The 21,467-nt window shown below is 48.2% G+C and overlaps 1 protein-coding gene across 2 annotated transcripts; it reads right to left on the bottom strand.

Moving 5' to 3' along the window:
* Positions 1-313: 313 nt before the first annotated feature.
* On the bottom strand, positions 314-21,109 carry PSTPIP2 (proline-serine-threonine phosphatase interacting protein 2). Of its 2 annotated transcripts, XM_066180869.1 has the most exons (15): positions 21,055-21,109; positions 13,014-13,114; positions 11,319-11,396; positions 10,411-10,445; positions 8,785-8,891; positions 8,062-8,124; positions 7,053-7,151; positions 6,806-6,851; positions 6,322-6,401; positions 4,792-4,890; positions 4,182-4,278; positions 3,803-3,884; positions 3,098-3,132; positions 2,739-2,796; positions 314-2,212 (listed from the first exon to the last, which is right to left on the bottom strand). In XM_066180869.1, the coding sequence occupies exons 1-14, from the start codon at positions 21,085-21,087 to the stop codon at positions 2,747-2,749; spliced, it is 1,005 nt and encodes a 334-aa protein (XP_066036966.1). In that variant the 5' UTR covers positions 21,088-21,109; the 3' UTR covers positions 314-2,212; positions 2,739-2,746. The 2 variants fall into 2 exon arrangements, with proteins under 2 accessions (XP_066036966.1, XP_066036967.1); XM_066180870.1 differs by lacking the exon at positions 7,053-7,151.
* Positions 21,110-21,467: the final 358 nt, after the last annotated feature.

Below are 21,467 nucleotides of genomic sequence, written 5' to 3'. Positions count from 1 at the left end.
CTTTCAGGGCAAACAGCCCTGCATGGTCTGCAGCTCATGGCTAATCATAAGCACTTCTCATGCCATTCTCTTTTGGGGTGTTTTCTCCTACTACTGTGTTGGTACTGAGCAAGGACTCAGGAAGGAAATAAAGGCTGATCAAGGATGTGATCTTGTAGGTTTCCATCCAGGAGAGACTGGATGCTTTGCATGGATCCCAAACCCATCCCCAACAGAAAGTGAACATGACAACTTTAAAAAAGAACACAACCACAACACAAGACTCAAAACTTATTTTTTAAAATATATATTTATAAAACTAAGACTACAGCAGGCTCCTTCAGAAGAGTATTTGTATCCTTGGTCTTTCAGAAATAAATAGGATTCCTTGACATGTGCACTCTGCACAGCTCACTGTGAGGAAGCAGGGCAGATCTTAGAGCTCAGTGTCATCTTCACAGCACAAATAAATCCAGTAAAAACTCTAAGGACTGGTGGGCTGAGGCACATGCTGAAGCCATGCAGATTCAAATTGAAAAAACATCATAAAAACAGCAAATCCTGTTGCTCCAAGTTAGCAACCTGGCACCAGGTTTAGACAGGTAAATTGTGTGTTTATCCCCATATCCATTGTCCCTGTATCCAGTGTCATAAGGCAGCGAGGAGCAGTGAAGCAGCACTGCACACAGGGACATCAGAGAGACCAATAAGGTCTCTCTGAGGCACATAAGCTTCTGAATCAAAGCCATAATCATATCTATATATGTGGTAACAACAAGGGCAGGAACTTTCAGGAGATGTGGTCAGAAAACAAGTTTCATGGTTCCAACAGTTTGTTTCCAGTGGTGCATAGTCAGAACAAGTCCAAAGTTTAGAGAATCACGGAAGTTAACTAAATCATAGAATCAGAGAATCCCAGGATGGTTTGGGTTGGAAGGGACCTTAAAGACCACCTAGTTCAGATGCCTTAGGATTGTAGCTTTTGTATTTTTCATATATTTGTAATCCTGCAGTTCTTTAGTGTGTAACTCTAAACTCCATATACAGTGTTAGCTACTGCTTTCCCATTTTGGTCAGACAAAATAATTCCTCTCTAGGCCTGGGAATCAAGGACACCTCACTGTCTCAGGCCCTGAGAAATGTAAACAAAAGTGAGTTGGGGGAGCAAACTGGAGGTAAATTATTTCCTTACTTGAAGCTGTAAATGAAAGATTAACCCCCAATATGCAAACGGACCAAACTTTCAAAAATATGAAAACCCATGACCCGTGGTCCATTTTGGGTGTAGCCCCTGGGTGGGCTTTGTCTGCCCCAAATGTACCTGAAGGCCCTTCAATAATTATAACTGCTTTTTATTCTCTTAATTTTCTCTGGCCTCTGTTTTTAGGTAGTCCCAAAAAGGGACCAGTTCCAACTTCCGGCTATGGAGAGGTACACCTTCCACTGGACCAGGTTGCTCCAAGCCCCATCCAGCCTGGTCTCCAGAGCTTACTGGGAATAACCTGATAAACCTAAAACTCACAGGACCCTCATCGGAGAGGTGGTTGGAAGAGTTGAACGAATTCCATCAGATCCTTCCTGGGACCTCCAAGTAGGCTGGATGTGACACAGCCCCTCCCTGGGTAGATGTAAACCAGCTTCCAGTGTCAGCACTTGAGCCAGGAGCACAGCTACAGCTAAGCCAGATGTGCACTGCAACTGCTGGTGTCCCTCTAAGCAAGATTTCTGAGAGATATAAGTAAAATTTTGCCTAAATGACAAGTTTCATCTCTACTAATGAAAGACTTTAGGAACAGGCAAAAGCCCTTAGGAACAGGGAAAACCTGAGATCTGAGAGGAATGCACATTCCCTGAATACAAGCCAGCATGCCCAAAGCATAGTGCAGCACTCCTCTCAGCACATACAACTTCTTAGTCATCTAGAGAGTGGGAGACTCCAGACCTTCTAGATGACTACACTTTAGAGGAACTTCAAATCAAAAACTTCTTCCAACACATCATCTCTGTGTCTGGTCCTTTTCTTCCTCTGAGTGTGATGGTCCATCCAAGGAGTTTGCTGATCAAAGGCATAGATTTTTAGTAAGCACTTTCTGAATGTACAAATAATTACTGGAGTCCTCAAATATCCTCTTGAAAAGCAGAAGCATTTCAGCTCTCTGTGTCTGGGAATAACTGAAAACACCATCTCTGCCGCACTGGTCAGACCAACAGTGTCTCCTGCCTTTTGGAAAACCTAGAGAACAGGATCAACAGTGTTTAAACCACAGCTACAGCTCAGACAAGCAATGGGAGGGCTAACATGCGTGTCACTTCCAGTCAGTCACCTCAAAATCTCATTCCTTAACCAATGGCCTTTCTTTCTCCACTGTCTCTCCTCTGTGTAGCGTCATTTCACATTAAATCCTTTCTTGCAGAATCCCAAAATGGTTTAGGCTGGAATGGACAGTCAGGACCATCTAATTCCAACACCCCTGCCATGGGCAGGGACACCTTCCACTATTCCAGGTTGCTCCAAGCCCTGTCCAACTTGGCCCAGAACACCTCCAGGGATGGGGCAGTCGCAGCTTGTCTGGACAGCCTGTGCCAGGGCCTCACCACCCTCACAGGGAAGAATTTTTCCCTTCTAGCAGATCCAGATCTACCCTCTTTTAGTATAAACCATTCCCCCTTGTCATATTACTATCTGCCCAGGTAAAAAATTCCTCTTCCTCTTCCTCTTTCTTTTAAGCCTAATCTCTTCATCAAAAGTGGGTACTTACTGTGACTGCTAGAAATGTACCAAGCTGTAGCCATCAACTGTGGCATAATCAGGCTCCCCTGAAACACAGAGCACAAAAAATCCCCACAGGTTTCCCATGAGAAGTGCTTATTATGTGACTTTAAACAGAGCAGAAGCACCAATCACTGGCCATGTTAAAGGGATGGGATGCAAGAGTGAATGAGGCTCAAGCCAGGATGGGAGAGCTGCAGGTGTTCACTTGAAGAGAAGGCTCCAAGGAGACCTCCGAGTTCCTTCTGGTACCTAAGGGGATCCAAGGGAGCTGGAAAGGGACTTTGGGCAAAGGCTGAAGTGACAGCTCCCCTGTGTGGCCAGAAAGCCCACAAAGCAGTAACTCACCTGGTGCACTGGTCGGGGTGGGCAGCGGTCCCCTCCTGCACAGAAGGAAACACAGAGCTGAGGATCTGAATGGCTAAGGGACTCCCTTTGCCCCTGTTCTGCATGCCCCAGCTGCCCCACCCCAGAGCTGGGGGGAGGGCAAGAGGTTTGGCCGCCCTGGGCTTTGTAGAGACATGACAAGGCAAGTCATGGTGGGCTCATCACCCACAGCCCACTTGGCAAACACAGTAATTGAACCTGACACAGTGGGGAAGAGGAAAATAATAACCGGAAAGCACTGACTTCGGAAAAAATTCACAAGTGAGCCTCAGAGCATGTCTTTGTACATGCCTTAGCCCAGAGTGAGACATTGGGAAGCCATAATTGGACATGACTCCTCTCTCAGTGTGGCAGCCAGAGCGGCAGTTCATCCTTAGTGTGAGTCTTGGCCCCAGTCATCACCTTGCCCCGACAGGAAAACCCTTCACCATGTCCTCCCTGCCCAGCTTCTCTCCCATGAGAGTGAATACAGCTCTGCAGTTCCTCCCTCCACCCTCAAATGCTTTTAACTCTCCTCAGACAGACAGATCACACAATACCCATGCAAGCAAATATCTTCCTCTAATACCCTTAAGTCAAGCTTCCAATAGATTGAAAGATGCCTGTTTTGAGGGTACGAGCATCATTTGCAATAACAATCGCAGTTGTATATGTTACACATCTTACCTTGATATAGGTACAGGAACTGGACTTTTCGCAGGAGTCACATTTCTCTGGGCATTATAGTAGTTTTCATAAACAACAGGAGCTACGAAAAGTTGACAGTAATAAAGTACAAGCCTACTACAGACAGAAAATACTTGCTATACCAACATTCAGCTGCTAAGTTTTTCCACTCTGAGAAAACGCCTGATCAGGAAACTAAAAAACAGGATCTATAATCTCCAGGGGCTGTCGAAAGTGGCAGAGACTAGTGCTGCATGGCAATGAATGAAACACAAAATGAGTGTTTTCTGCACACAAAATGATGCTGACAAGAGCAGCCTGCTCCATGAGGCGTGCAGGGCAGTCAGCACTGCTTTCTGAGATTCTACTAAGCTCTTACCAGGAGCCAAACTTCCAGTTTTGCGTAAATTTACGAAAAAATCAACATCCTTCTCAATGCTGCACATTTCTAAACTCTTGCGGATTTCCTCATATTTCTGCAAAAAGGGAAATAAAGTGTGTTTGTATATATCAGGTCAAAAAACAAAGCTTTTTCCCTATTGCTTACCACACACAGGGTGAAACTATGCCCAGTACTCACACATGCTTCAGTGTCAGGGGAATCACAGAATCCCAGAATAGTTTGGGTTGGAAAGGAACTTTAAAGCCCATCCCATTCCACCCTCTGCTATTGGCAGGGACAACTTCCACTAGACCAAGTCCCTCCAAGCCCTGTCCATCCTGGTCTTGGACATTTCCAGGAATGGGGCAACCACAGTTTCTCAGCGCAACCTGTGCCAGGTCCTCACCACCCTTAAAAAATGTGGGAATCCCAGAGAAAACCTCATTTGCAAGAGTTTTGGCCAATCCTTCTGCTTTCCCACTCTTGCCAGTCTCTGTGGTCAATCAAGAGCCACAGCCCAATTCAGATGTAACACAGCTTAGTGCCCAGGAAAGCAAATTGGGCTTTGTTTTCTATGCAGAAAAATGAAGATTTTCAGTTGAGGTACCTCATCATTTTGGACACAGCCCAGGGAGAGCTGGTTGACATGGAGCCAGAGGGCATTACGGAAATAGTTGATCCGCTCACACTCCTGAGTCTCAAAGAACTGAAACAACACAGACAAAACTGACCATAACATCTTTAAAGAGATTTAAAGAGGGTAATTCTCTTTTGTCCTGATTGCTTCTCATCCCCACGTGCCAAAACAAAGCTAACTGCCAGGAGCAGTTGGTGTTGGTCTTCTGCAGGAAACAAGGAAGCCATGAGTCCTCCAAATCGTACAGAAGAGAAATAATTCCTCTGTGCAACCAGGTAATTCAAAAGTGAGTACTAATCTTGGAAAATCTGCAAGACTAATGGGGAGGGGATCACCCAGCACATCTCTACCTCTGGGGAGATGAAGCCAGCTTCCTACAGGCAGTACAGGTTCCCAAGGTACTCTGTGCTCCTGTGGTCCCAGCCTACTTCCCTTACACAGGTGCCCTTAAATCACAGAATCATTTAGGTTGGAAAAGGCCTCTAAGATCATCAAATCCCACCATTACTGCTGCGCTGCCAAGGACACCACTAATGCATTTCTCTGAATGCCACATGTACATGGGTTTTTTTAACATTTCCATGTTCCAGTATGGCGCAATGATGAAAAGCACTGGGGATGTATGAAAACAGAGGTGTATTGATTAGTTGGTCTTCTGGCTGTTTCCTGCCCTGCCCTTTTCCAAGCAGCTTTAAACCCTTTTGAAATCTGCTGTCTAGCATGCCTCAATTTCACATGCTTTTACATATTTCCATGAACATCCACACTTGTTACCACTTATGACCTTTGCAACACATGGAGAGGAAAGCTTCCACATCATCCATCTGTAAAAATGAAACTGCTGCTTTCCACTCCCTACCCCAGAATCATTAGGGTTGGAAAAGCTAAGAACATCGAGTCCATCCACTAACCCAGCACTGCCAGGCCACCACTAAACTGTCCCCATTCTAGAGGCTTCCAGAGAAGACACCAAAAGCACACCAGCACAGAGACACCCATGCACACCACACAAAACAGACAGCAAATTCCAGTTCAAAAGGGAAAAGTAGAATAGCAGCCTGAAGAGAAGCAGCTTGGAAGGGATCAGCTGGGAATGGGAAAGCTGGTTGCTTTCATCAAGCCTGAAGCAGATCTGGAATAAAATCTGTCTTTTCAGTCCCTGTCCATCCCTCAGTCACAGATCACAGGTCAGCAGCAGAGCACCTGCTCAGCCCTCCTGCTATCAGTCTGGAATTCCCCAGCACGTGCTAGAAATCCCAGCTGGACCACTTCCCTGTGAGGCAGTCTGCTTCAGGCTGATATACCCAGAAACCTTGAAGCAGAGGAGCCTTGAATCCAGAAGCCATGCTTGAGACACACGGAGTCAGCTGCAATACATCCTGCTGCTTCACTGCCAGGGGAATACACAGACAGCAAATCTGCATTGCCTCTGAGTCCTGCAGCCAGGATTGCAAAGCCAGAGGACCACACTGCCATGTGGAGGTGTTTAGGAGCATTTACCTCGCAAGCTTTTATGTGCTCATTCTGCCACTCTTCCCGGATCTTCTCCATTGTGGTCACGCTCTGCTGGTAACTCCTGTCTGTAAGACAAATCATATTTTGGCTGAAGGTGTCTCTGTCCATGGCAGTGGGGTTGGAACGAGATGACCTTTAAGGTCCCCTCCAACCCAAATCATTTTATGATTCTGTGACTCCATGACTGACATTCATTTAAAAAAATCCCTTCACTAGAAGGTAATTCTAGGGCTGGGAGAAAGGCTGAAAAGGCTGGGAGATCAGGGATAAAGCAGAAGGACGTGGCTTTGGTAGGGCCATGCAGTCTTCTCCAGGGAAGTTGCCCACTGCTGGTGTCTTGGGCATGTGTTTCCAAGGAGTTCCGTGACACAAGAGCTGGAGCTCACCCACAAGCCATGCCACAGCTTCACAACCTCCTGCCCCTGGAAACACTCCCCTCACCCTCCCAACATGGTATTTCCAAACTCACCAGTGTCCTCCAGTGCTGATTTCGTCTGAGCCAGCTTCAGGAACAGCTGCCAAAAACAGGAGAGACAAGGAAGGTGGAGAAGAGGCTGGGTGGCATCACCAGTGGCACTGCAGCCCCACTGGGGAGCATCACCAGCCACCCCATCTCACTCCAAAACCCAGAGCTGGGAGAAGAGCCGTGGGGCATGAGAGCTGCAAGAAAAGACATTCCTTTCCCTGCCAACACCATGGCTACCCACTTCCCATACCTTCTCCTGCTGCTTTTGCGTGACCAGGTTGGCGTTGCGGTGCACAGCCTGCTCTGCCTCATCCTTGTCCCGGCAGCGCTGCTCATACAGACGCTTAGCCTAGGACAGACACCACAACAGCTAGATGCAGACACATCTCGAGGGGAGACCTTGGGGAAAAGCTCAGCCTGCAAGCAAACAGGCTGCCTGCAGAGCAGGGAATGGCACAAAAGGTGCCCTGCAGCTTGGGAAAAGCCTTGCAAGGCAGGCTGCTCTTGGATTGGGGTGAAAAGCTCCTGGCAATCAAGGCCATAGGCATGTGTAGAGAAGGGCTGGGGAACGGGCAGGAGCACAAGTTTGATAAGAAGCAGCTGAGGAAGGTGGGAAAGGGGCTCAGCCTGGAGAAAAGGAGGCTCAGGGGGGTCCTTCTGGCTCTGCACAACTCCCTGACAGGAGCAGACAGCCAGGTGGGGGTCAGGCTCCGCTCCCAGGGAACAAGGGACATGACAAGAGGAACTGGCCTCAAGTTGCATCAGAGGAGGTTTAGAGTAGATATTCAGAAAAACTTCTTCGTAGAAAGGGTTTTCATGCCTTGGAACAGGCTACCCAGGGCACTGGTACAGTCACAATCCATGGAAGTGTTCAAAAAAGGTGTGATGTGGCACTTGGGAAGATGGTTAGTGGGGGGCTTGGAAGTGTTGGCAAATGGTTGGATTCACGCATCTTAGAGGGCTTTTCCAGCCTGAATAATTCTCTGATTCTAAACCATTTGTATCCAACCCTGCAAGGCTACCACTAGCCGTGTCTTTGGCATGCTCTTGACTGTTTCTGAGCACACCCTGCACACCACTTGCACTGACACAGCATCAAGAGTCACAGGAGAGGAGGAAACCCTTCTCATTTAAGCCTGTCCCAGTGCTCTGTGCATGTGTGTGTGTGTGTGTGCGCGCGCGCGCGCACGTGTGTGTGTGCGTGCGTGTGATAGCAGCATTAACCTACATGGCAAGAAACAGCAGCACATTTGTGTTACCTCCATGGTTTTCTTGTACTGAAGATTCCTGTTTTTGTGAATCGCCTCCATCATCAGCTCTATCTGTGAAGACAACGGACCTGGGGTCAGCACATCACTGACTATCAAAGCTCCAGAACACACTGTGTGGCTTACAAGAGATGAGCCACCGATCACAATGAGATGTGTTTAAAGACCTTCAAGTACCCAAATCATCTTCACAAAACTCATCTTTTGTACTTTTGCCTAAGCCTTGAATTGTGTATGCAAAGGAGCTCTACAAACTGAATCCTAACAATATATAGTACTGTATCACCTCCATAGACTCTGGCAAAACTGAGAAGCCCACTCTCCTCTTCTATATCCAAACCAGTCCCTGGTTCTACCAGTTTTCCCTGGTTTTCCAGACAAAGGAATCCCAAGTCAGAAGAAGTTAAAAGGCTTGGCCATTTTAGCAGCTCCTATGGAGATCATACAGCACTATAAACGAATGCCTTAAAAACATTCCAATGCTGTGGCTGGCCCCAAAAAGCACACAGAGAAGACAAGGAAGTGAGAAGAAGGAACTTGGAGGTTGCTACACAGTTCAACACAGTTACAACACATAGGAAGGAGCTCAGTACTTCCCCAGCAGCATGATCAGTAGGGGTGTGGCAGGCGCTGGGACAGGGCATGAGACAGCGCCAGGATCAGCCCTTTGCGGGGGTAGGATCAACACCCAGCAGGGTGCCTGTGGTGTCTGACCTTTTTCCGATGCAGCTTTTGCTTTTCCCTGAAGTCCTCCATCTTCTTTGCTTCCTCCCGAAGGGTTTGTGCCAGCTGGATGTGACCTTGTCCCACATTGTCTATCTCTGCAAAGAGAAAATAAATTCAATATTTATATGTATTTGTGTGTAGATAGATAGATAGATAGATAGATAGATATAGATATATTTTCCTAAAGAGACTGTTTCTCAAGTCAATTTAGAACACACCACACATCCCCTTTCAGAAAAGTGAAAAAGCTCCAGCTTGTTTGAAGCAGCCTCCAAGCAGTGCTCACCAATGTAAGGATCAGTCCTGCTGGGACCTAGTCCCCAGTTTGAGAAAACTCCCCCTCATGCAAGTAAATCTAGGCATGTTTCAATACACTGCATTGCCCCAGGCCAGCACACAACAACTTGGGGCACAGAAAAATGAAGGCTAAAACAATCTCAGGCTCCTCTTGCTCAAGGCAAGCAGCCACAATGTGAAACACCACCCCAGCAAGTCCACCAAGGGAGCCGAGCCAAATGCCATCTCCTGACTCTACTCCCAAAGCTGCTCTGAACCCACAGCTGTGAACTGTCAGCAGTGGTGAGGGCAGAGCCATGCCAGGGAGATCCACAGGGGCAGCAAAGAAACCTGGATCGGGTAAGGGATGGACTGGGCACACGATAGCAGAGTGCTCACCCTCAAGGTGCTGTCTGATGGTACCATGACAGGATGTGGCACATGACAACGTACACTGACCAAACCACCATCTTTTAGATGCACCATTTGGAATGACACAGTCATTTAGGTTGGAAAAGCCCTCTTAAGATCCTCAAGTTTAATCATTCCAACACTGCCAAGGCCACCATTGACCCATGTCCCCAAGTGCTACATCCACATGGATTTTAAATCTCTCCAGGGACAAGGACACCACCACTGCCCTGGAGAGCCTGTGCCAGGGCTGGACAACACTTTCCATGAAAAAGTTTCCCTAGTATCCAATCTAAACCTGTGCCAGCACAGCCTGAGGCTGTTCCCTTTTGTCCTGTCCCTGTTCCCTGGGAGCAGAGCCCGACCCCGCCCCAGCTGTCCCCTCCTGTCAGGGAATTGTGCAGAGCCAGAAGGTTCCCCCTGGGCCTCCTTTTTTTCCAGGCTGAGCCCCTTTCCCAGCTTCCTCAGCTGCTCCTGAGGCTCCAGCCCCTTCCCCAGCTCCCTTCCCTTCCCTGGACACGCTCCAGCCCCTCAGTGTCTCTCTTGTCCCAAGGGGCCCAGAGCTGTCTCCAGGTCTGAGGTACAAGTTACAGTGTGTTTGTGAAGAGGACAAGCCTGTCCAACAAACTCCAGAGGAGCTTCCCATGCACAGCTTCCTATGTACTACATAAACATGACCTCTGAGCTCTAGCCAGACCTAGAAGCCCAAGAGATCACAAAATGATGCCCTGTGGGTCTCCCGTCTCACACATCCTGGCTCACTTTGACACAAACCCCCCCACACAGGGATGAACCAGGCCAGCAGTACAGCCTATGCCAGGCCTCAGCACGGAAGCTTTAGAGATTTCTCTGATTTTGTCTTCCCAAGCAGTTGCCTTCAGGCTTTTACGCTGCCAAGTGTCCTGGCAAACACAAAGAATTACTTACGTTGTTTGAAAACATCAAGGGATCTCTTCAACGTGCTGAAAAACAAAGCCAGGGCATTAAAAAAGGTGGAAAAGCACAGTCAGGCACATGCACCAGCAGAGCACCTCTTCCAAAACAGAGCTCACTCAACAATGGCCAAAGTACCTCAAACCACATTTATTTACGCTCTTAGTACCTCCAGCTTTTTCCCCTCTCAGCAGATATAACACAGTTCACTTGGTTTGACACTTACTTTACATCTTTTTGAACACTGGATGTTATTAATAGTTCAAAGTTTCATGACAAATGTTTCCAGCAACCTCCTAAAACCAACATTTGGAACAGATGAACAATTTCAACATGGTGCGTTTGCCAGCAGTTGGGAAAGTAGGGAGCTTTTCTCCCTATTATTATTCACAGTAAAGATGTCAGAAACATTTGAAGTGACACCTCAGTATGAAACTGTAAGTAAATGACCAGGACATGTATAAAGCATAGAAACAAAGGAGAAAGCAGAAGACACTGAGGGTCATTTGGGAAATGGAGCAAACCATGAAGGCCACAGCATTTTGGGCTCTAAAGATTTGCGTGGTTTGAGTCAAGGAAGTACCTGTACTTCCCTCTGGCTACAAAACCTGTCCGGAGGTAACCTAAGGTCTCATGATCCTCAGTTTTCTGCAGACCCAGCAGCTCACATTCCCCCTGAACATCTAGAGTGCTTTGGTTAATCTGTGGCTAAGGAGAACTTGGTGGGCTCCAACTCAAAGCAAATTAGAACCCAACTGGGCGCTGCTCATTCATGAGAATGATTTCAGCCCATCTTTTGAACATCCTGATCACATTTCAGTTCTGTTTTGTCCCACAGCTTCCTTCCTTCTCTTCCTCCTTCACTGCTTCAGGGACACCCATAAAAACAACTGTGAACTTACTTCAGCTCCATCTGCCCACAGGGCTTCTTCTTCGACAAGTTTATGAGCTCCTTGCCATATTTTTCTTCTATAATTGCTCTGGTGAGGAAAGAGAGAAAACAAAGAGAGAAATCATCGATTGGTTTGGGTTGGAAGGGACCTGAAAGCTCATCCAGTGCTACCCACTGCTATGGGCAGGGACACCTTCCACTATCCCAGGTTGCTCCAAGCCCTGTCCAACCTGGCTTTGGACAATTCCAGGACAGGGCAGCCACAGCTTCTCTGGGCAACCTGTGTCAGAGAGGGTCCCACCACCCTCACAGCCAAGAATTCCTTCCCAATATCCCATTCAACCCTGCTCTCTGTCAATGTGTGGCAATAAGTATTCTCTGTACGTGCACTAATCCTTAGGGAGAGCACGTGAAGAAGAGAACAAATCTTGTGAGGTGGGATAAATAACACCTTTGAGAGACCATATTAACTTCCCCTCTTGAAAGAAATGAAAGAGGAAAAGAGAGTCCATGTGTTTCAGTGTAAGGACAACCAGTTCTTTGCAGCTGCTTTGAAATCACTACAGACAACTTGCTTGGTCAAATGTAGCTCTCTCCATGTGGGCAACCCTTGCTGTTTGTGGCCAGTGGAAAGGAACAAGTACTGCTAGAGGCTGCCATTGGAACATCTACTGCATAAAACAAATAACACCTTAAATACCTTAACTACTAACACAGATGGAGACCCCAGTGTGGTTGATTTCTGGAGTTTGGCAATGGAATTCACCTACCTTAACTCCAAAAACTCCAGAAGCTAACATGGAAATTGAAAAAAATATGTATTATAGGTTGATTTTTTTTCTACCTAACAACATTCCCATGAACTTTGTTTGAGACAAAACATCCAGCAGGCACATTCTCCATAGCTGGAACTGTGTAACAGCTGTTGGACAACTGGGCCAAGTCCAGAGAGTGGCAAATCCAGGTCCAGCCTCTGATCTCCTCCTGGCTAGACACTTCAGTGACAACCTCCTTCAAGACCAAAGAGGGCACAGGATATAAAGGAGGCTTTTGGCACTCTCTGCATTGTCACGATTGAGTGAAACTTGTTTTTTAGGGTCCACTTCCTCAAGTGGAAGGCCCAAATTTTCCTGGAACACGGGATTACAGCCTGAACAGATGTAGGTGCATTAGACACTTTTAAGTGCAGTTCTCCTCCTGTTCATCCCCATTTTGTTTGTTCCAGGATGCTCTGTACCGAGACGTGGAGTCAGGGGTTGGTTTTGTCCAGTTGTCATTATCAAAATGACATTAATTCAATGTACAGTGTTCGAATATGCTCTTCATATTTTGCCACTGCTAACCAGATGAACTATAAAGGCAAAATACATGGTCGGATCATCGCAGCTGTTTTTGCAGCAACAGAACCTCTGTGGTGATCTCCTCTGAGATTAATTAATAATGGCAGTACCTAGTCCTACCACTTTTTAATGCTGAATCTGTGGGGTGTTCATAATGTACAGAGACAAAGAAAGGACAAAGCCATGGCTCTCCTAGGCCAAGATCTTCTACCATGATCTTCTGAAAGGTAAACAGCAAGGTGAACTTCATGGGACAGCATTTTAACATCAGTTAAACATGGCAGAAATCAAACTAGGAATACCAGGAGTAGCCACAGCATGAGTTTCAGGCTCAACCCAATCCATTGTCAGAGGCAGCTCCCTACCTTTCCTTCAGAAAGTCTTCAAACTCTTTGCAGTTCTTCCTGCCATCATTCAGATGCTGAATGATGCTGTCATAGCCAACTGTGCTGGTCAGATCCATGCTCTGAAAACACAGGAACAGGAGTCATGTCCTTGTGCAGTCCATGACCACTTCTACCTCCTGAAGCATTTGCACAGGCCATGGCTCACTGGGAGCAAACATGCAAGTGCCTCTTCACTGAAATAAAATCTTTTCTTTTACTTTGTAGGAGAGACTCCAGAATGAGAACCATGGTGGCAATTTGAGACAAGATACATCTGTGCTACTCACACTTGCCATAGACTTCTGAAGGGTCAGTGTTTTCTTCCAAATTATTCCTTAAAAACATAAATTGCACTGATACATGAAGAAAAAGAGAGGAAGGGGAAGGGGAAGGGGAAGGGGAAGGAGAAGGGGAAGGGGAAGGGGAAGAGGAAGAGGTGCAGCAATGACAGAGGCTGACTTACTCTATCCCATTCTTTCCCCATTCCTACGCATGGCTGCAGGAAAGGGAGCAATAGTAGGAGCAGGTATGAAGCTCAGCGATAGGAAAGAAAAGCCACGAAACATTATCAAGAAACCTGAAGGGGACAGTGGCAGGATGGAGAGATCCGCAAAATGGTTCAAAGCCAGGATGAGACTATGCAGAGATCTGGCACGGAAGTGTGGGCAGCAGAAGAGGGGATTTCTCAGGAATTTATTCCTGGTGCAATAAAGGAGGAGAAACAGGGCTGGTATTTGTGATAAAGGAAGAGTTTAATTAAGGGGAATTCCCTATTCAAGTACTTGACTGTCAGTGACCAGAAAGCAAGAAGTGAAAGGGAGGTGTGGTGGAACGGGACTAGCAGAAAACCCACAGGTATCCCAGATCAGGTTTGCATGGGAAGACAGGACTGTGGAGCAGAACCTAAGCAGAAACCAAACTTCATTTACAAAGTACAAATGTCCCTTCAGAATGAGGTTTGTACTGATAAACCTCAACCAGCTCTCAGGTTGCTCCACATCTTCACTAGTCAGGTCCATGAAAAGGAAACACTGCACTGGAGTCCGGCATCATTACATTTGCAAAACACAGGAACAGCCTAACTTGAATTCCTATCCCCACTTTCAAAGGAAGCAAAATGGATGCAAAGCACAACTGCTTGGTCACAGCAAGCCCAGGCAGGAGGGAGGATCAGAGCTCCATCACTGCATGTCCAGGAGCACCAGGAGGCTCCTGCATCTTCTTCTGCTACCTGGCACTCTTGGGCTCTCTGTGCCAGGCAGAAAGGTCAAGGGGAAAACCGGGAGTATACATCAATAATGTGCACTAAGCTCCTGGTTTTATCACTCTTCCTCCCACAGTAGAAGGATTTAATTCCAGCACATGTGTTTCCTAAGCACCCAAGGCTAGACCAGACCTCAGGGTGGAAGGTGTTACGTGAAACATAGAATCACACAATTAAGTTGGAAAAGCCCTCTGATATCCTAAACGTTCCCCAGAACTGCAAAGCCGTTCACCTACCCAGGTCCCCAAGTGCCACATTTATATGGCTTTTAAATTCCTCCATGTGAGTTTTCCATGGGAGGAGTTCCCGGCCCAGATGGAGCCAGGCAGGGTTGTATGGTGTCAAATCGGCCTTTTCAGAAACCTTCTGGGCAGGTTTGGCACAGAAAGAGTCAAAAGGACCAGCATGACTGGGGTGTTCAGCCTGGAGAAAGCTCCAGGGAGCCTTCAGAGCTCAGAGCCCTGTCTGGTGCCTAGAGGGGCTCCAGGAGAGCTGGAGAGGGACTTGGGACAAGAAATGGAGGGACAGCACAAGGGGGAATGGCTTTCCACTGCTAGAGGCCAGGGTTAAATGGGATATTGGGAAGGATTTCTTGGCTGTGAAAATGGTGAGGTCCTGGCACAAGCTGCCCAGAGAAGCTGTGGCTGTCCCATCCCTGGAAGTGTCCAAGGCCAGGCTGGACAGGGCTTGGAGCAACCTGGGATAGTGGAAGGTGTCCCTGCCCATGGCAGGAGGTGGAATTGGATTGTCTTGAAGGTCCAATTCAACCCAAACCATTCTAAGAGTCTGTGACTGCAAAGGCAGGGCTGGCAACAGCAATGGAAGAGGAAGTGCAACATGGCAAGCAGAGAGCCATGGGCACAGAGAAGAAGATTTAAAACCAAAATAAACTAACACAAAGGCAATTGTGAAGGATGGGGAGTTGTACCAAGCCCTGCTGAAACAGAGCATGAGGACCTCTCCTGCCACTCTACAGCTCACATCTGTCATGGTCGTCCCTGCTGGGCAGAGCTCTGAGCCCAAGTGCTATTTAGAGGACAGCCCATGGAAACTGCAAACAGATGATTTCAAGGTGACAAAGCAGCACCTGATGTTTCCTGAGCTCACAGGACATGCAGCCCCTCCTTCCTGATCTGCTGCCTGGATTTGCATCCAATAGACTCAATTACAACAAGGAATTAGTGTGGTGCTTGTGATGTTTTGGGGTTTGGTTACACTTTCAGCCAAAAGAGGGCCTAAAATGCTCTGCTTGGGATGTGAAAGCACGTCATGATCCTATCTGAGTCACAGCAAGCTGCTGAGCTTGACACTTCTATATTCTACCCCACTTTACATGGAAAACCCCTACAGACAACACACCCTGTGAAGCAAATGGCATTGGAGAAACACAGAAACAGAAATTTTTAAATTAGAAAAGCCCTCTAAAACAGTTAACTTCAACCACTCCCCAGCATTGCCCTGCCCACCACTAACCCATCTCCCCAAGTCCCACATCCACATGGATTTTATATCACTCTGGGGATGGGGACTCCACCACCATCCTGGGCAGCTTGTTTCTAGGATTAATAATCCTCAGCATGAAGAAATTTTCCCTAATATCCCATCCAAACATCACTTGACACAACCTGAAGCCATTCCCTCTCATCTTGTCCCTGTTCCCTGGGAACAGAGCCCAATCCCCCCCAGCTGTCCCCTCCTGTCAGGGAGTTGTGCAGAGCCAGAAGGTTCCCCCTGAGCCTCCTTTTCTCCAGGCTGAGCCCCTTTCCCAGCTCCCTCAGCCGCTCCTGGGGCTCCAGCCTCTTCCCCAGCTCCGCTCCCTTCCCTGGACACGCTCCAGCCCCTCAGTGTCTGTCTTGTCCTGAGAGGCCCCGAGCTGTCCCCAGCACTGGAGGTGCCTCAGCAGTGCCAGCCCAGGGGACGGGCCCTGCCCTGGGGCTGTGTCACACCATGGCTGGTACAGCCCAGGGGCCATCAGTCCCTTGTCCACCTGGGCACTCCTGGGCTCCTGTCCAGCCGCTGGCATCAGCACCCCCAGGGCCTTTCCCAAAGGGCCTTTTCCAGCCCCTCTGCCCCAGCCTGGAGCTGCAGATGTTAGGTGACCCAAGTGCAAGATCTGGAACTTGTTGCGATCTGTTATTGTTGAACCTCACACCACTGGCCTCAGCCCATGGATCCAGCCTGTCCAGATCCACTTGGAGAGCCTTCCTGCCCTCCATCAGTCTGTCCCAACCTTCCCAAATTGAAAGGTTTGGGGCACTGCACTTGTTCATGAACCATCTCTTGAAAGGTCTATATTTATTCCAAGGTCTCAGTATGTTTCCTCAGCCTTTCCTGCGCTTAGAGAAACACACCAGAAGCTGGTGACTATTTAAGTAGTCAGAAACACTGTGCAACTGTAGCTGGCCATGCTGTCCTTGCTCACAGCCAGTGCAGCCTCAAAATCAGTCAGTGTCCTACATATGTTGCTGAGACAAAGAGAAGTGCTTATGCTGGTGCCTGCAGGGAGCAGGGTGAGGAGAGGCTGCACGAGGTTGCAGTTCCTCCCCACCCCATTACCAGAAGGGTACACAACTCAATGAGACAAAATTCATTGCAGGGAGGAAAAGGCTTTGCTGCAAATCCACCCACCTGGGTCCAGCACCCCAAAAAAATGCAGGTTTTTGATTAGGAATTTTCCATTTGAAGTATCCTTCCCCTATGCCAACACCTTCCCTGCTCATCCCAGAGGCACCAAAAGCAATGGACCATTCTGCTTTGATGCAATGACTTCTTCCCACAAACCCCACCTTGTTCCTTTGAAACAACGACCTGGATATTTCTCAATGCTGCTGCTAAGTTCCACCAGGCCAGTCCCTGTTTAGAAAAGGGCGAGCAGGGGAAAGGGGAAGTGAAACAGCCACCATCAGTCAGCAGCCGGGGAATAAATCCAGGAACCCAGGGCTGCATCCCCCCAGCCACAGCTTGTTTTAGCAGTGTGACAAAACACACTGCAGGGAGGAGAGCATTGCCTCATTAAAGGCAAAATTACCAAAATTCCACTCTCCAAGTTGAAACCTGTTAGCCCATAGACTAGAATTAGAGTGGTTCTTAGCATTACTGTCATTTCTATTTTTACCGTATGGTTTTACAGCAACGAAGTGTGCTGATGAGACCCAAGGCTGTTGGGTTACCTGAAATATGTGCAAGAACAGGCTTGCAGACAACAAGGCATGTACTAAGAAAGTGAAAAAATGTGAAAGAAAAGAACTCACATAGTGAAAAAAGAAAAACAAATGAAAACAAAACGTCACACTTGCTGCCCAATTCATGGCAATCACTACAGGCAGGGCAAGAGCAAACAAACATGAGCTTTGGAATATTTTTGTTTTTGCACAGCTCCCTCACAGGCAGGCAGGATACTGTCACTCACCTGTGGGAGTGAGTGACAAAGGAGTCAGAGCATGGAGGGCAAAAAATGTTCAGCTTCAGGCATGTCTGAACTTCAGTCCCTGAGCAAGCAGGAGCTGCCGTGGGGTGCCAGAAAGCAAACATGTTTATTTAAGAAAATCCATCATCTTGTATTGAGACCCAAGAGCATGAGTAAACTTCAGTGCAGAAAGCCAAGTGGCTCTGTGTTTTCCCAACAGAGCACATCAGGAATATCACACCGTCAGCCCCAGCAGGGAACAGGAGCCAGTGCAGAAGCACACACAGCACCCACCAAAAGGGAAGGAACCAGAACTGTTTAAAACTAAATCAGTCCCCAGGTGAGGCTGGAAGCACAGTTCTGCTACCCCAACAAAGCAAAGGGTGGGCTGCAGCTTAGCCTACAATCACAGAATCCCAGAATGGTTCGGGTTGGAAAGGACCTTAAACCTCATCCCATTCCACCCCCTGCCATGGGCAGGGACACCTTCCACTATCCCAGGTTACTCCAAGCCCCGTCCAGCCTGGCCTTGGACACTCCCAGGAATCCAGGGGCAGCCACAACTTCTCTGAGAAACCTGTATCAGGGCCTCAATACCCTCACCTATCCTCACATCCTTACCATCCTATCTTCACAAATTTGGAGGTCATCACGCACAACCAGTCACATTTCAAAGCTGGAAGATCCAATACCAAAACTGGCCTAGGTTTTGAGACATTTTTTAGTCTTTGTCCCATCAGTCGGACGATACTCCCCTGGAGCACTCCCAAAGTCTCCTCTTTCTCATCAGGCTGTCCTAACTACTGAGAAAATTGCTCCCACCAGAAAAACATACAGTTTTCCCAGTATTTAGGAATTCTGCAGGTAGAGTGTGATGATGAGTTAATTTGGGGGGAAAAAAAAAGAGATGGACATTTTGTTGGACTAGCAGATCTGAAGCTGAGCCAGCATCACCACTAAAGAACAATGCATGGCAGAATCTGCCACCTGCTCAGGATCATGCAGCAATGGTCCTCCTGGTCTCACCTTGTCTGACAAATGATGAACCTACAGAAGATGAAAGTTGTGCCTCACCAACCTCTTTGTAATGATAGGCCAAGGAACATTAAATATTAAATATTAAATATTAAATATTAAATATTAAATATTAAATATTAAATATTAAATATAAGGAAGAGATTCATATTAAATATAAGGAAGGAATTGTTAGGATTCTTTATGATTGAGGGTATTAAAACACTGGCAACAGGTTTCCCACACAAGCTGTGGCTACACCATCCCTGGAAGTGTTCCAGGTCAGGTTGGACAGAGCATAGAGCAACCTTGTCTCATGAAAGCTATCCCTTACAGGGAGGCTGCTGAACTAGATGGTTTTTAAGGTCTTTCCCAACCCAAAATGCTCTGTGCTTCTATGATTCTAAGAAATCACTTGCTTCAGCAAAGACTTCCCGTGTTTTTGCCTTACACAACGCAATCTAAGAGGAAAATTGCAGGAGGAAGTGTGTACCCACTCACAGCACTCAGAAGCAGGTGGAAGCTGGATGTGCAGCCCTCCACCCCTCATCTTGATTGTTTTTTTTTCCTTCCTACCCTTATTCACCCCTCCTCCCCAGCCCTCACAGCTGATGCACAGTCACCAGTACATGGTGTGGCAGCTGCTTGGGGTGGTATCTGCCTTTTCCATGGGCCCAATGACCACAAAAGGGCCTCAGTCTCTCCACTGACTCACATCCATCACGTTCCTGTCCAACCTCCACCCCAGCTCCCTGCCCCAGACACGTTTCCTCAGTCAGGGGGCTTGGAGAACACAGTCTTCAGAGAGGACAAAACCCAGGAAAAATCCCTAGCAGCACCAGTGGTTTGGGACTCTGCAAGAACCAGGGATTATTCAGGAAATAGTTGTGTTTGCAGTAAAAGTCACCAAGCAGGGGTGAGCACCCCATGCAACATCCCAGATCCTCCTTGTCTTGGAAGCTGGAGGTTGCTCTTGTACTGGTGTTTTCTCCCACTGAGCCCTCTCCTCCAGGATCCTCCTCCAAAAAGCACCACATTACTGCTGGAGAGGAACAAACTGGGCAGAAATAGCTGAAGTCAGCCCTGTGGTAAGAAGCTCTTCTTCAATCCAATGTGCCACTGAGGCATGACAAAGCCTGTCTACTCAGCTTTTCTGGCATCACAGTTATTCCCCCAGCCCAGGGGGTGCTGCCAGCACCCTCAAAACCTCCCATCTGCCCAGTTGCAATGCAAAGGGAGCACTGTGGAAAACTTTTGTATAACAAACAGCCAGGAAGCAGCTGCCAGATGCAAAGCTGGCTTTATTCTCCACAACACCTTTGAAACCTGTGTGGGATTTACATATTTGACAATGTTAACTTACTAATGATGCTGGGTGATGCTGGTGCTCTACACTTATTCCTCAGTACTCAGGAGCCCCAAATCTGGTGCCAGCCCTTCCTGGGGCCTGTGCTTCTCTCCCACATCCTACAAGATGGGAGCTGCTTCCAGGCAACATCTGGGAAACACTAAGCATCATTCACAGATGAAGATTTTCAGCCCCCAAAGACCAAATTAGGTAATTTACTTCCTGGTTATCAATACCTAGAATGAAGGTCCACCACAAGAGGAACCAAGTAGCCACAAAGCTGAAGCTTTGCAGCAGATATGTGGGTTTCCTGCACTTCTCCTTTTATAAAAGCATAATTCAGACTGAAAAGAATAAATTGTGGTTTTCCCCAAACTGTGGGTTTTCCTCCCTGGCTGAACAGCCAGCGGCAGCACCACACTGAGTGACTTGCTCCTAGTCCAGGATTAGCTCCACATCAAGAGAGCATTTTTTGCCATGGTGTCTCCAAGTAGCTCACGGATGGCAAATTAATGACATCTAACCCTTCAGCCTGGCACTAACTTCCTCCAGCAGGGCAGCAGCAACTTGCTGGGATTATTCTGGCTGCATGGAGCAGGCTGTAAAGCCACAACTCTCAAGGCATGCATGGTGGACCGTCCCTGCTGGGGATTACAGAATCCCAGAATGGTTTGGGTTGGAAGGGACCTTAAAACCCACTTCATTCCACCCCCTGCCATGGGCGCAGACACCTTCTACTGTCCTAGGTTGCTCCAAGCTTCGTCCAACCTGCCCTTGGACACTTCCAGAGATGAGGCAGCCACAGCTTCTCTGGGCAACCTGTGCCAGTGTTTTATCGACCCAGAGCATTCTGCAAAGTCACCCCACGATCACGATCGCTGACTTTGGAACCAACTCTAACCAGACAGCAGTGATCCCTCCACCTCCAGCTGTGTCCCCTCGGCTCCGGCTGGTTCTGTCCCCGCTGTCCCGCCGTGCTCCCACTCACCCAGAAGTGGTCCTTGAACCGCGCCTCCCGCATCCTGCTGCCGCCACCGCCGCGCTCCACCGCTCCCTGCCCGGCGCGGCCCGGACCGCCCCGCGGAGTCTCCTCCCACGCACGGCTGCTCCCGCCCCAGGACCCCGAGGAGCGGGACGAGGAGCGGAAGGTGCTGCAGCTGCAGAATGTTGCTTGTCCTGTCCCTGTTCCCTGGGAGCAGAGCCCGACCCCCCCAGCTGTCCCCTGTCAGAGCCAGAAGGTCCCCCCTGAGCCTCCTTTTCTCCAGGCTGAGCTCCCCCAGTCGCTCCTGAACGCACACCATCCTCCTTCACCACACACAACCCATGTCACACACTGTTTATTAGGGGCCATTGCCTGACATAAGGCAATGTCAATGAGGGACCTCTGAGCAATGCTTGAAA

This window comes from Chamaea fasciata, unplaced genomic scaffold (genome assembly GCF_029207755.1).
Source record: "Chamaea fasciata isolate MVZ Bird 193981 ecotype frontalis unplaced genomic scaffold, bChaFas1.0.hap1 SCAF_4, whole genome shotgun sequence".
In the NCBI taxonomy this organism is placed as follows: domain Eukaryota; kingdom Metazoa; phylum Chordata; class Aves; order Passeriformes; family Sylviidae; genus Chamaea; species Chamaea fasciata.
The sequence above is the reverse complement of the archived record's forward strand: the minus strand, read 5'-3'. Positions and strand labels throughout refer to the sequence as shown.

What these genes read in the sequence shown, in the direction of transcription:
- PSTPIP2 (XM_066180869.1), bottom strand. Translation starts at nt 21,087, where the DNA reads ATGCGGGAGGCGCGGTTCAAGGACCACTTCTGG. An exon ending in GGTTCAAGGACCACTTCTGG is followed by an intron (nt 13,115 to 21,054) that starts GTGAGTGGGAGC and finishes CTGTGTTTTCAG; the next exon opens with AGCATGGATCTGACCAGCAC. An exon ending in ATCAGCACTGGAGGACACTG is followed by an intron (nt 6,402 to 6,805) that starts GTGAGTTTGGAA and finishes TTTGTCTTACAG; the next exon opens with ACAGGAGTTACCAGCAGAGC.